Genomic DNA, 13550 nt, shown 5'->3' with positions numbered 1-13550 from the left:
TGTAAAATAGACCCGGGGGCCATAGTGTTCACTAGAGGCTTCTCTCATGATAGCAAGTATTACGGTGGGTGAACGAATTAATGTCGAGCAATTGATAGAGTCGCGTAAAGTCATGACGATATCTAAGGAAATGATCATACATATAGGCATCATGTCCGAGACAAGTAGACCGATACTTTCTGCATCTACTACTATTACTCCATACATCGACCGCTATCCAGCATGCATCTAGTGTATTAAAGTCATAACAAACGGAGTAACGCCTTAAGCAAGATGACATGATGTAGAGGGATAAATTCATGCAATATGATATAAACCCCATCTTTTTACCCTTGATGGCAACAACATGATGCGTGCCTCGCTACCCCTTCTGTCACTAGGTGAGGACACCACACGGTATGAACCCAAAACCAAGCACTTCTCCCATTGCAAGAATTATAGATCAAGTTGGCCAAACGAAACCCGTAACTCGAAGAGAATTACAAGGATACGAAATCATGCATATAAGAAATCAGAGGAGACTCAAATAATATTCATAGATAATCTGGTCATAAATCCACAATTCATCGGATCTCGACAAACACACCGCAAAAGAAAGTTACATCAGATAGATCTCCATGAAGATCATGGAGAACTTTGTATTGAAGATCCAAGAGATAGAAGAAGCCATCTAGCTACTAGCTATGGACCCGAAGGTCTCTGGTGAACTACTCACGCATCATCGGAGAGGCAATGTGTTGATGAAGAAGCCCTCCGTGTCCGAATCCCCCTCCGGCAGGGCACCAAAACGGTCCCTGGATGGGATCTCGCGGAGACAGAAGCTTGCGGCGGCGGAAAAGTATTTTCATGGCTCTCCCTGGAGGTTTTGGGATTTTTGGGAATTTATAGGCGAAAGAGGTAGGGCAAAGGAGCCACGGGGGGCCCACGAGCCTGCTAGGCGCCCCCCTAGGGCGCGCCTAGGGGGCTCGTGACCTCCCACGAGACCTCCTGCCTTGGTTCTCAAGTCCTCTGCGTATCTTCTGTTATGGAAAAAATCATCCGCAGGTTTTATTCCGTTTGGACTCCGTTTAATATTCTTTTCTGAAAAAGGTCAAAAACACGGAAAAAACAGAAACTGGCACTAGGCACCGAGTTAATAGGTTAGTCCCAAAATTAATATAAAATGGCATATAAATGCATATAAGACATCCCAAGTTGATAATATAATAGCATGGAACAATCAAAAATTATAGATACGCTGGAGACGTATCATGGCGCTCCATCTTCTCCTGGTTGTAGTCGTCCCATGCCCATTTGAGCACATTCTTGTCGACGACGGCCATGTTGAGGTGCTCCTTCTTGACGGGGAGGAACGCGCTCAGTCTTCGGCTTGACGAGGCGGGAGGAGGAGGCCGGAGGAGAAGCTACGCCGCTCTCGTTGATGACGAGGGCGCAGTTGTGCGCGCGCCTCCCTAGCGGCGTCTCCAGCGGCTCCGGCTTGACATGGAGGAGCGTCGGCGACCCAGAGGAGCGGGAGTGGGAGCCGGACGAGGAGGAAGACGCCGTCTCCATGCGCCTCGGCGTCCAAGAACTGTCGCGATGGCGGGAGAAGGTGGGGGCACCGGGTATTCCAACCACCGCGGGTTACCGCCCTCGATGTACTCGAGGACGACCTCCAACGTGCGGCCTGGGACGCCCCACCATTAGCGTCGACCCTCGAAGTTGAAGCGGCCGCGGGGGTCGGCTCCTTTGGTGGCGGCAAGCTGGTCGGCGTTGCGGCGTTCGAAGTACCCCGTCCATACCGTGTTGCTGTCGGGGGCGTACCTCGGCTGGTTTCGCGAGCTCTCCGATAGCGACGATCAGATGTGCGCGATCTCCACGCGCCGGTCAACTCTAGAGGGCAGCGGTGGCACTGAGACTCCCCCGGCACTCAGCCTCCACGAGCCCGGTGCCCACATGTCCGGTGGCGGCGGGTAGTCCGCCTCGTAGAGGAGCCGGGCCTCAGACTCGTGCAGGTGGCGGCGACCGAAGTCGTTGGCCGCCACTCCGTCGTCGGGGTAGTGCTCGACCATTGGTGGAGAGAGAGAGAGGGGGGGGGGGCGACGGTGTCGAAAGGGGCGAAAAGGGGAGAGAGGCATCGGCGGCGAGAGAACGAGAGAAGCCCAGCGAGAGGTGTGCGACCACCGGCGAGGGGAGGGACATCTTATATAGCCGCGGGCGGGCGGCGAGCGGGCGGCAGCCGTGCGAACGCGTGGCGGGAGTGGACGGGACGCACGTCGGCGCGTCTTCACCACGCTGCCCGTGTGGAATCAATGAAAGGCTGACCGGTGGGGCAACCTTCGCATTGATTTCCACGGAAAACGAAAGTGATGAGGACGACGAGCACGTCTAGTCGCTGACTCAGTGGATCCACAAGCGTCTCACGCCAAAACCATTTCCCCCGACGCCCGAGGGCGTCCCAACGCCTCAGGTTAGGCCTGGGACCGCCGAGACCAAATTCGGCCCTAAGTGGAGAAAAACAGGCTTCTGAAGGTGCGATTGAACCTTTTCTTTTATGCCGACGACAGAAGAAAGCCTTGAAATGATCTGTTGGGGGTGCGGTGGAGATGATGCTGTAAGCAACACTTGATCCCTCAAAAATAAAAATAAAAAACGCTGGATGGCCGATCGGCTAGAGTTGACATAAGAACTAGCTTGAGTGCACGACCTCTACTCAAAGGCCAGAGCACGACGGGCCAGCTCAGCTTCACGCCGCGTCCAGCCGTCCACGCACGACGCGCGAGCATAACGGAAGAAAGAGATGCAGAGAGAGAGAGAGAGAGAGAGATAAGATATTTCGTCCCGGTGGTTGGAGTAAAATACTACTTGCAGGAAACAGCACCCGAATGAAATATCCACACGAGGCCTCCCTCGCTTCCCATCCCTCCCTCTCCCTCCAACGCCCGTCGAGTCACGCCTCCTCTCAAGTCTCAAGTCCACAACTGCTCTCCTCCCAATCTCTTCTTCTTCCGCCCCAAAGTCGCTTCACCGGGGATGGAGATCGACGCGGCAGTCCGGGCGAGCAGCGACGGCCGGCTGCGCACCAAGTACGACAACGCCGTCTACGTCGTCCAGCGAGCCTTCGCTCTCTACCCGTACGCCGCTCCGCCCTCCATTTCACTCTCGAGCTGGGGATTCACCGGATTGGCTTAGTGCTGCTGTTTTGGTTCCGTGGTTATTCACGGGGAACGGAAGAATCTGGGATGCGATTGCTCGCCGCGAGCGTCGGCCCGCGCGATCGGGTTTGACTCATTTGACGATCGCGGGTGGCGGTGGGGATGCAGCCCGGTTCTGTTGACCGATCAAGCGGGGAGATGGGGGTTCGGTAGCTGGAGGTGTAGGCATCGGCGGACGGATAGGTTCCTACTCTCTAGTCCGCATGAGGATTGAGTTGGGACAAACTGGTTGGATCTTGAGTTGCTCGCTCTGCGGCAGTTTACCTCCAATGTGCTATATATCTCTGTGCGCGCTTGTATTTTCCCCTGCCGCAAACGCACTTGTACCTAACAGGGAGGCGGTTGCGTCAGTCAGTAAATGGCTTTCATCTCTGCTTTTGCGTCCGAAAATAGGCTGTGATTTTCAACTTTGACGCCATCCATATAACTTAGATTTGCTGGCAGAATAGCATTGTTTAGTCGTTCACCCCAAGCAATTGGTGCTGGATTCGCCTATCATAAACTCTCTTTTGTCGGTTCCATTAGAAGACTAGGCCAGTGCTTTATGTGGATGGGTTAACAACCTGTGCCCTGAAACAATGGAAACTAGTAGATTGCTTGCTTTAATGGTCAGTAAGGTTCTGGTTTGTTGTTCTTATGGCAGATCAAAGTAGTAAAGTATTTAGAGGTTTCCGACAATTCTTCAGTTATCACTCAAGTTGTTAAGGGTCACTGCAATCATGTTTCTTTCACGGTGAAAGGGAAATCAAATCAGTCAGGTCCTTAAGGAGCGTAAACACCCATGATATGTCATGCATGTAACTGTAATCCACATTCTTTCATGATGAAAAGGCCTGATCTAAACAGTATGTACAGTATGGACACACTATTACACTATGTTCAAACCACTTGTAAAACCTGTTCTCAAAATGTATATTGATAGTCTAAAGCTTTTTTGTCCTCCCTGTGTTTTTTAAGAAGGTTTTGCGTGTGCCTGTTGCTGGATGCTTGGGTGTTAATCTGGGGATTGAGTACCAATACTCATTATGGATATTGGATACTGTTCAAGTTAAAGTCGCTCATTTGCCAGTAATTTTCACTCTGCAGGTTTGAGGAGATTGCCTTCAGCTTTAATGGCGGGAAGGATTCAACCGTAATATCTTATATTCTCTTCTCTTCATCTTTTTTTTTTCTGTATGCAATAGCGACAATTAACATCTGTTTGTAAGTTTTGACAAGATATCAGTGTTTTATATCAATAGGTACTGTTGCATTTAATACGGGCAGGCTACTATCTTCACAAAACAAGTTCCGGGGATGAAGCCCAAATCAATACTGTTCAAAACTGTCCGCTGCGTACCATATATTTCGAGACCCCTTGTGCTTTTCCTGAAATCAACTCATTCACTTATGAAACAGTCTCAACGTAATACCCACTAGGATTTGTTTCATTGATTTTGCTATTCTTGAGAAGTGAAATGACGGATATTTCATTCTGTTTTTTTCTCCTCTATGCTAGTTATGGTTTGCCATTGGAAACTATCCGGTCAGATTTCAAATCTGGTCTAGAAGGCCTATTGAAAGAGAAGCCTACTAAAGCCATTTTCATTGGCACTAGAATTGGAGATCCAAATGCGGTAATTCTGTTGTACCTTGTTCAGTTATTCCTCGAGTCTTCGCAAACCTATTTTATACAATATTTGTGCTCGTCTCCATTCAGAATACCTCACACGTATTGGTATCTCCATACCTATTAGTAATTCAGTTTGGAAATATAGGTTGGTCAAGAACAATTCTCCCCTAGTTCGCCTGGCTGGCCTCCTTTTATGAGGGTGAATCCTATCTTGGATTGGTCATACAGGTTTTTCTCCTGATCATGTAAATAATTCAAGCTTGTGTTCCGTAGACTGCTAATCCAAATGTAAGGACCATTGTTTTTTCTGTGACAGGGATGTTTGGTCTTTCCTCTTAACCTGTAAGGTCAAATACTGCAGCCTTTATGATGAGGGGTTGGTTCTTTTCCATTTTTTGGACATTCAATTGTATATTTGCTCTTATATTTCATCATGTGTAGTCTATAGGTCAAAATGTAGTTTTTTTGCGCTGCTGTTCTAAAACAAATCTCTAAAAGGAAAGTACTTCATCTACCTTATGATGAGCAATTTGCTACTTCTATTTCTGCACTTGAGCTCTGTAACGCCACCTTAAATTTTAAACTGTTGCAAAGTACTCTGAGCTAATTTGAACTTCCTAATTTAATTTGTATTAAGTTTTCGTGTGCTTGCCCTCATTGCAGGTATACATCCATTGGGAGCATATATGATACTGTTCCAAATGCACTTCTTAGTGATTCATCTACTGGGAAAAGCTTTAGACCGGCATACATGCTATCAGATGGAAGACTTGAAAGAGCTGGGAGAGCAAAGAAGACTAGCAACAAAACAGAAACTAATTCTGTTGCAAGCAATGGCATGAACAATGCTGAGGGAGAGCAAATGATCTCACGTTCAGCTTCAGTTATTGTGGTTGGTGATGAAATATTGTGAGTAATCTCGCGTACTTATATGATGTTTAGTCTGGCATTTGCTTCACCCTGGTCTTTTTTATGATCGTTGAAGTTTATGTGAAATCTTTGCAAATTCCTTTTCTTCTTTGCCTTGTCTTTTAGATAAATGCTATATTCTACCAGCTGTCAGTCCTCTGCAGACTACAGAACAAATAAGATAAGCTATTTGTGTTGTTATACTTCCCCAGTCACTTGATACAAAACAAATTATTGTATAGTAGTAAAAGAATCAGGAATGAGGATTGTAGCCCATTTGTTTGCCTTAAGCATAGTTCAAAAAAGCGCTAGGCGTTAATTCTACGTTTTGCCACCGCCTTGCGCTTTTCTGACCAAAGCACATGCTTATGTGCAATTATGCGCAGATTAGGCACAGTTATGCGCTAGGCGTTTTGCTATCGCCTAGAGCCTAAGCGCACTTAAGCGCTCGCTTAGGCGCGACTTTTTTAACTATGGCCTTAAGAGACTGCAGCTTGATCATTTAACTCAATACAAGTGCAAACAGTTATCCCATTATCTGAAGTATATTTGATACAGGGATTTATTACTGTTAGAAGTGTGTTCCTATAATCCGAAGTATATTTGATACAGGGATTTATTACTGTTAGAAGTGTGTTCCTACAATCCGAAGTATATTTGATACAGGGAGAAGGCCTATGATATGATACCGCGAAATGTCATGTAGTGGGCCTTCAAGAAACACAAAATCTCAACGAAGTACATTACCCTCATCAAGGGCATGTACGATAATGTTGTGGCACACTGATGTCTTTCCGATTAAAATAGGACTGCACCAGGGGTCAGCTTTGAGCCTTATCTTTTTTTTGCTTTGGTGATGGATGAGGTCACGAGGAATATACAAGGAGATATCGCATGGTGTATGCTCTTACCGAAAAAGGGTTTCCCCCTGCTTTGTATTCTAAAGCAACCAACACCAATACATAGCATTGCTGGGGCGAGCAACACATCAAGCCCAAAAGAAAAAGAAGAAACAAATGCCAACAATGGCAGCTGACAGAGAGCAGATGGTGTATGCTCTTTGCGGATGATGTGGTGCTAGTCGATGATAGTCGGACGGGGGTTAATAGGAAGTTAGAGCTATGGAGACAAACCTTGGAATCCAAAGGTTTATGCTTAGTAGAACTAAAACCGAGTACATGAGGTGCGATTTCAGTACTCTACTAGGTATGAGGAGGAGGTTAGCCTTGATGGGCAGGTGGTGCCTCAGAAGGACACCTTTCGACATTTGGGGTCCATGCTGCAGAAGGATGGGGATATCAATGAAGGTGAACCATCGAATCAAAGCTGGATGGATGAAGTGGCGCCAAGCTTCTGGCATTCTCTGTGATAAGAGAGTTCAGAGTGCCACAAAAGCTAAAAGGTAGGTTCTATAGGACGGTGATTCGATCCGCAATGTTGTATGGTGGCCGACTAAAAGGTAACATGTTCAACAGTTAGGTGTAGCGGAAATGCAAATGTTGAGATGGATGTGTGATACCGCCCGGAATGATGCTATACGGGAGAGAGTTGGGGTAGCACTGACTGAAGAGAAGCTTGTCCAACATCATCTGAGATGGTTTGGGCATATTCAATGTAGGCCTCCAGAAGCTCCAGTGCATAGCATACGTCTAAAGTGTGTTGATAATGTCAAGAGAGGTCGGGGGTAGACCGAACTTGACATGGGAGGAGTCACCAAAGAACTAGCCATGGACAGGGGTGCGTGGAAGCTTGCTATCCATGTGCCAGGACCATGAGTTGGTTGCGAGTTCTTATGGGTTTCAGCTCTAGCCTACCCCAACTTGTTTGGGACTAAAGGCTTTGTTTTTCGAGAAAACGCAAAGAGCCTTGCGTTTCTTTGTATTGAAAAGAAGGGGGATTACAACCTCCTAAGAGGCAATTACAACATTGTTACAAGAGGATTAGTGAACATCCCAGGATGGGGGCATGACTACCCTAAGCCCTTTGGCCCCGGCTCTCGCCCAACACCTAATCTCATCTTTGATCCTATCCAAGAGCCCGTCGAGCGTTGGAGTGATATGGTCAAAGACACACGCATTCCCGTGTTTCCATATCATCCAGGGCACCAGGAGCGCGGCTGACCTCAGTGCCTTGCGTAGCGATGGTGGTGTGGCATCCCTCGCCCTCATCCACCAGTCTTGGAGTGAGGCATCATGCTCTGGCGACGGGGCCGTTAGGCGCAGCCAGGATAGGGTCTCGTGCCAAGCCTGCCTCGCGAAAGGGCAAGTGAGCAGCAAGTGCCTGATGGTCTCCGGCTCTTGGTCGCATAGTAGGCAGCGGGTGTGATGAGGAAGGCCTCGGCGAGCGAGCCTTTCCGCAGTCCAGCATCGGTCCATGTTGGCAAGCCCGTGGAAGAACTTGACCTTTGGCGGAGCCCATCCCTTCCATATGAGTTGCCAGGAACGGCATGTCGACGATCCGTGGAAGGTGGCCCGGTAGCAGGATCTCGCCGAGTAGACACCATTGGCCGTCCATTTCCAAACGAGCTTGTCTGGCTCGGTGGACAGTATAGTGTGCGCCACAAGCTGCCATGTCCTCGGGTATTGGCCGATCTCTTGCAGACCCACAACTCCGCGAATGTCCCGGGCCCAGGCATTGCCGGCGATGCCCTCCGCCACCGTCCGCGCTCTTCTTCTGTTCTTGGGAATGCATAGGTATAGCAGAGGCGCGAGCTCATGTATAGACTGACCGTGCAGCCAGCGATCTTCCCAGAATAGGGCAGTCAGGCCATCTCCAACCACCATGGAGGTGGAGGCATAGAAAAGGCCAAGCTCCTCATGTGAGAACTGCAGGTCGAGGCCTTGCCATGCACGGTCAGCGTCCGTCCTCGATAGCCAAAGCCATCGGAGTCTGAGTGCAAGCCCCGTGCGCTCGAGGTCTCGGATGCCCAGCCCGCCATACGCGATCGGCCGGCGGACCGTGCGCCAGTTCACGTGGCAATGCCCTCCAAGCGCAACCTCGCGGCCAGCCCAGAGGAAGCCACGCTGGATCTTCTCTACTTGCTTCAGGGTCTGCTTCGGGGGCGCTAAAGCAATCATCTGGTGAATGGGGATCGCGCTGAGCATCGATTTTACAAGTGCCAGCCGCCCAGCCTTGTTCATGAGCCATGCTTTCCACGACGGGAGGCGACCAGCCACGGCGTCGACAAGCGGCTGCATCTGTGCCGCAGAGGGTCGGCGGGTGGTGAGCGGGATGCCCAGGTAGGTGATGGGTAGGTCCGCCGTCTGGCAGCCGAGAACCTCCAACAAGGCAGCGCCAGACTCGTCGCCATGCAGGGTCGTGGCCGAGTGATGGGTAGGTCCGCCGTTTGGTGGCCGAGAACCTCCAACAAGGCAGCGCCAGACTCGTCGCCATGCAGGGTCGTGGCCGAACTCTTGCCGTAGTTGACCTGCAGGCCCGATGCGGTCTCAAAGATACCTAGGATGCTCTTCACGGCGAGAACCTCCTCCATCTCAACGTGGCAAAACAGCATCACATCGTCGGCGTATAGCGAAATGGCCAGGATGTTGCAGCAGGGGTGGAGGCGCCGAAGGATGCCGGTCTGGAGCGCCCGGTGCATAAGGCGGGCAAGTGTGTCGACCGCCAGGACGAATAACTGCGGTGATGTGGAGTCGCCTTGGCGCAGCCCGCGGCGGTGCCAGATCGGGGGGCCAGGCACTCCATTGAGCATGATGCAGGTGCTGGCCGAAGATAGAAGAATGGCCAGCCATTCCCTGAACCTGTCCCCGAACCCATATTGGCGCAGAACCTTGAAGAGGAACAGCCATGATATGGAGTCGAAGGCCCGCATGAGATCGAGCTTGAGCATGATGCACGGCGCGCCCAAGTGATGGAGCATCCGAAGGGACTGCCGGACGAGGATGAAATTGTCGTTGTTGTGTTGTTGTTGTTGTTGTTGTTGTTGTAGAAGTGTGTTCCTGTCTCAGTTGTGGCACGGTTTCGTAAAGGTCATTGATTATCCTTGATTGATGATCAGGCTTGGGCATTTTTTGTGGATACAATTGTTGTTTTTATACACTAATTTGATATTCATCCATTTTTGTGTTTCAGGTTTGGCACAGTTGGGGATAAAGTTGGCGCAGCCTTGTGCAAGAAGCTTCATGAAATTGGCTGGCGAGTTTCTCATGTCACGGTTGTTCACAATGAAGTAAGTTGTATATCATGGATTGACATAGCCGTATGTTACATCCTTTATGTGGTAGCAAAATTGTCCACACATAGATTGCTGCAGTATTGTTACCAAGACTATTAAGTTCCGACTTTGTCATGTTTCTGGGCGCTTAAATCTAATGGGCACATAAGTGATTGCATTGCAGATTGATTCTGTTGCCGAGGAAGTCGAACAATGTAAATCTACTGATGACGTGGTTAGTTTCTGTAGGCTTTTGCATTTGTGAACCTTTTCAAGTTTGGCATGTAATGTGATTGATATTGTACAGGTATTTATTTTGGGGGGACTTGGGCCTCTACATTCAGATGTTTCATTGGCTGGTGTTGCAAAAGCATTTGGAGTTCGTCTGGTGCGCCCATTAACATTTCCGTGCTGCTAAATGACTTCTTATATTATTCGTTCATGCTTGATTGTTTTGTGTGTATAAATTCCCGTTGTTCTTGCACTTGGGTGTGATCTCTGCATTTTTTTTGTTATTTAGCCAAGAAAATATTGTGTGTTGACTTGTAGGGTTGCACTATTACTATAGCAAGAAATCATTTTGTCCCAGCACTATGAAATGTAAAAACTGCATAGTCATGAATTGTTGCTATATGCCAATGGTTGCTTCATGAATCTCCCTTGATAGAATGCCATTTCCTTGCATCAACTAACGTTTGCTTTTCATTTATGGAGGCTCCTGATGAAGAGTTTGAGGAGCATCTTAGTCAACTCATAGGGAACAGTTACATCGGTGATCGAAATGAGGTAATCTGGATTTATTTAGATCTATTGAGTATTATATGCATGCACATTCTTATTCTGGGCAAAGTACAAACTGCAGTTCATAATTTTACTCATTTCCACTTCTCTTCAGATGGCTTTGTTGCCAGAAGGTATTACCGAATTATTACATCACAAGATGCTCCCGTTGCCACTGGTATGTTCTGTTTTCTTGATTTCTTTTGGATTAGTACTGAAATATTTGGAGCCTCTTTTCCCTTTCCTAGAGATCTAGATTATGCAAAACTATCATATGATAGTGTGGTTCAAAACCTCATTTCCATTTTGCCACAAGGTCCACATTTCAGCGAGAGAACACATTGGACAAAAGAGAGTAGAAAATGAGATTCAAACCAAATGGTGAAAGGCAATTATCTGGGAAAACAACACACACTTTATCAGTCATAAAATATTAATCATTGTTACTGAACGTGAAGTCTGGCCTTCAATTAGCATTGATCTGAAAATGCCTAGTCCTACTTGCAAGGAGTCCTCAGATTGCGTTTTAAACATGCTAGCACACTCTCTCTTTTTTTCCATTTGACTAAACAATGACTTCATATGCAGATCAAATGCAAGAATGTGATCATTCTTTCTGCAACTAATGTGGATGAACTGGACATGGAGTGGAATTGTCTTCTGGATACCCAAGAGAGTGGTTTAGTGAAGACGAAACCTTTTGTATCAAAACATCTCAGCACTTTGCTCCCAGATGTATGTATCTTTGTCTTTTCTAAATATGTTCTTTTTTGTTGTGAATACTAAATATGTTATTGAAAACTATCTCAATTTGTAAATATATTGACATCCTAGAAAGCATGCATGACTTCTATAACTTTGACCCATAGCATATGTAAAACATATAGGTGGGTCAAGTGAAATAGTATTATTAGGTTTGTCGTAAAAACTAGTTTTACACTAATATTTATAATTGTTTACTAACATATGAAAAGTGGAAGTACCCATCAAAGTTGCATGTTGGAAGCTGTACATATGTCCAGACCGCCTTGTATTTACTGTTACAAACTCAGAGAGTATTCTGCAAGTGCTCTACTGATATTTATGATTGCAAACTAACGTTCGTATACACGCGGACCTTTATGTAGATAACTGCATGTCTTCAGTAATAATCACTTCATTTCAAGAAAATACTCATTATGTTCATGACTTTCATTGTGTTCTGCTTAACTTATTACTCCCTCCGTCCCAAAATTCCTGTCTTATGTTTGTCTAGAAAAGGATGTACTAAATACTAAAACGTGACTACATACATTTATATCTAGACAAATCTAAGACAATAATTTTGGGACGGAGGGAGTATTATGTACTCCCTCTGTCCCAAAATAAGTGTCTCAACTTCAGTACAACTTTGTACTAAAGTTAGTACAAAGTTGAGAAACATATTTTGGGACAGAGGGAGTATGTTTTCCCGTTACACTGGGATTGACTCTACAGTTCCAGTGGTGCCATCATGGTGGTTACAGTAGGATACTTACATTTGTGTTCAGTATTCAGTTTTCTTGTCATCTACCAAAAGTGAGCTTTGAGGCTTAAGTTATAAAGAGACATTTCAGTCTTTATCTAATTCGGATTTGTGGAATGCTTGTTCAGGTCAAAATTGCTGCGGTGGTTGCAAAGCTATGCCTAGAATTTTCTGATGTGTACATAGGTATGATGCCTGTAATAGGAGGCTCTAGTTTAATTATCTAGTTAATCAGCAAGGAAAAGAGTTCTGTTATCTTTACATTGTAGTTCCATTTGATTATTGTTGATTGACGTTTTGGATATGCAGGGTCTTATCGGATTTCGAGAATGGGGCCGTTGGTTGTGAGTCTTATTGGAAAGGTATCAGTATGACTGGATCAAGCATTCATAAATGTTACTGTATTTAAAATTCTAGTCATGCGCTGCTAGTGTAAAAAATTGATACTCTGTTATATGGGTTCTTGTATATTATTACATCCCTTAATATTGATGGGAAGAAAAACAATATGTAATCTCCAACCAAGTGTGTATGGGGACCCGATGATGTCACTGAACTATGCTATTGACTGCTCTAGCATCCCAAATGGACGACTTGACACAGGACTGATGATGTTATGCTTGACTATGTCGTAGTATTTCTTACAGGATCCTTTTTTTTCTTAATGTCAGGATAATCAGAGGGTACAAGAGGCTGCTTTGAAGCTGTCAGGTAGCTTTGAAGGACAATTTTCCCAGGTTGACGGTTGCAAATAGGCTGTCAAAGTCTACACACCTCCATATTCGAACCACATTCTTTCTGCTCGAAGTTCTGAAATTGTGCAGATCTAACTGTGCAATGCGGTGCTCAGATGCCTTAAACCACCCAGCTACCACTCTGAAGCCCCAGAAATTGTTTAGGAAACATACAAATTTTGTATTGCTACCCATTTAGAAATGAATTGACAAGTGCAGATGCTGAGGGCTTCGGCTAGTAACAACTTAACATGGGTAGCTTTGCCGGCTATTTTGACTGGGCTAAGAAACACTGTTATTTTGTGGAAAATTAATTGAAGTTGATTATAGCACGGTTTTCTTATTTGATCCAAGTGTGCAATGCTTGGTTTGTTTTTCTTTTCCGCGGTAATGCTTGATTTGCTGGCGTTTCTGATGTTTCTTTTCTTTTTTGAATCTGCCAGCCCGTTAATTCCTTGTTTTATGATTGTGTCAGCGACAACTTACAGCTAAAATAGATAGGTACTCCCTCTATCCCAATATTAAATGTTGCCCGAACACGTATTTCAGTGCTAGATTCGTTTGAGCGACAGTTGTGCCTGTTCGGCAACGCTACTGGAGCGGAGGGCACTTTGACGAACTCCACTAATTGTAACTGGACCCCACT

At 46.5% G+C, this 13550-nt stretch overlaps 1 protein-coding gene across 1 annotated transcript; it reads left to right on the top strand.

Annotated features, from left to right (window-relative positions):
* Positions 1–2844: 2844 nt before the first annotated feature.
* On the top strand, positions 2845–13247 carry LOC123443419 (FAD synthase). Its single transcript, XM_045119774.1, has 16 exons — positions 2845–3113; positions 4281–4326; positions 4436–4599; positions 4693–4810; positions 4952–5034; positions 5123–5182; positions 5470–5715; positions 9805–9901; positions 10071–10121; positions 10194–10274; positions 10601–10672; positions 10782–10844; positions 11255–11401; positions 12299–12356; positions 12480–12532; positions 12842–13247. The coding sequence occupies exons 1-16, from the start codon at positions 3013–3015 to the stop codon at positions 12923–12925; spliced, it is 1524 nt and encodes a 507-aa protein (XP_044975709.1). The 5' UTR covers positions 2845–3012; the 3' UTR covers positions 12926–13247.
* Positions 13248–13550: the final 303 nt, after the last annotated feature.

The sequence above is a fragment of the Hordeum vulgare genome, chromosome 3H (assembly GCF_904849725.1).
Source record: "Hordeum vulgare subsp. vulgare chromosome 3H, MorexV3_pseudomolecules_assembly, whole genome shotgun sequence".
In the NCBI taxonomy this organism is placed as follows: Eukaryota; Viridiplantae; Streptophyta; class Magnoliopsida; order Poales; family Poaceae; genus Hordeum; species Hordeum vulgare.
Note: the sequence above shows the minus strand (reverse complement) of the source record. Positions and strands in the feature narration are given on the sequence as shown.

Excerpts from the sequence above, each read along its gene's own strand:
- LOC123443419 (XM_045119774.1), top strand. The coding sequence starts at position 3,013 with ATGGAGATCGACGCGGCAGTCCGGGCGAGCAGCGACGGCCGGCTGCGC. Across the intron at positions 5,035-5,122 it reads ATCTTGGATTGGTCATACAG|GGATGTTTGGTCTTTCCTCT; the intron begins GTTTTTCTCCTG and ends TTTCTGTGACAG. Across the intron at positions 9,902-10,070 it reads TCACGGTTGTTCACAATGAA|ATTGATTCTGTTGCCGAGGA; the intron begins GTAAGTTGTATA and ends ATTGCATTGCAG.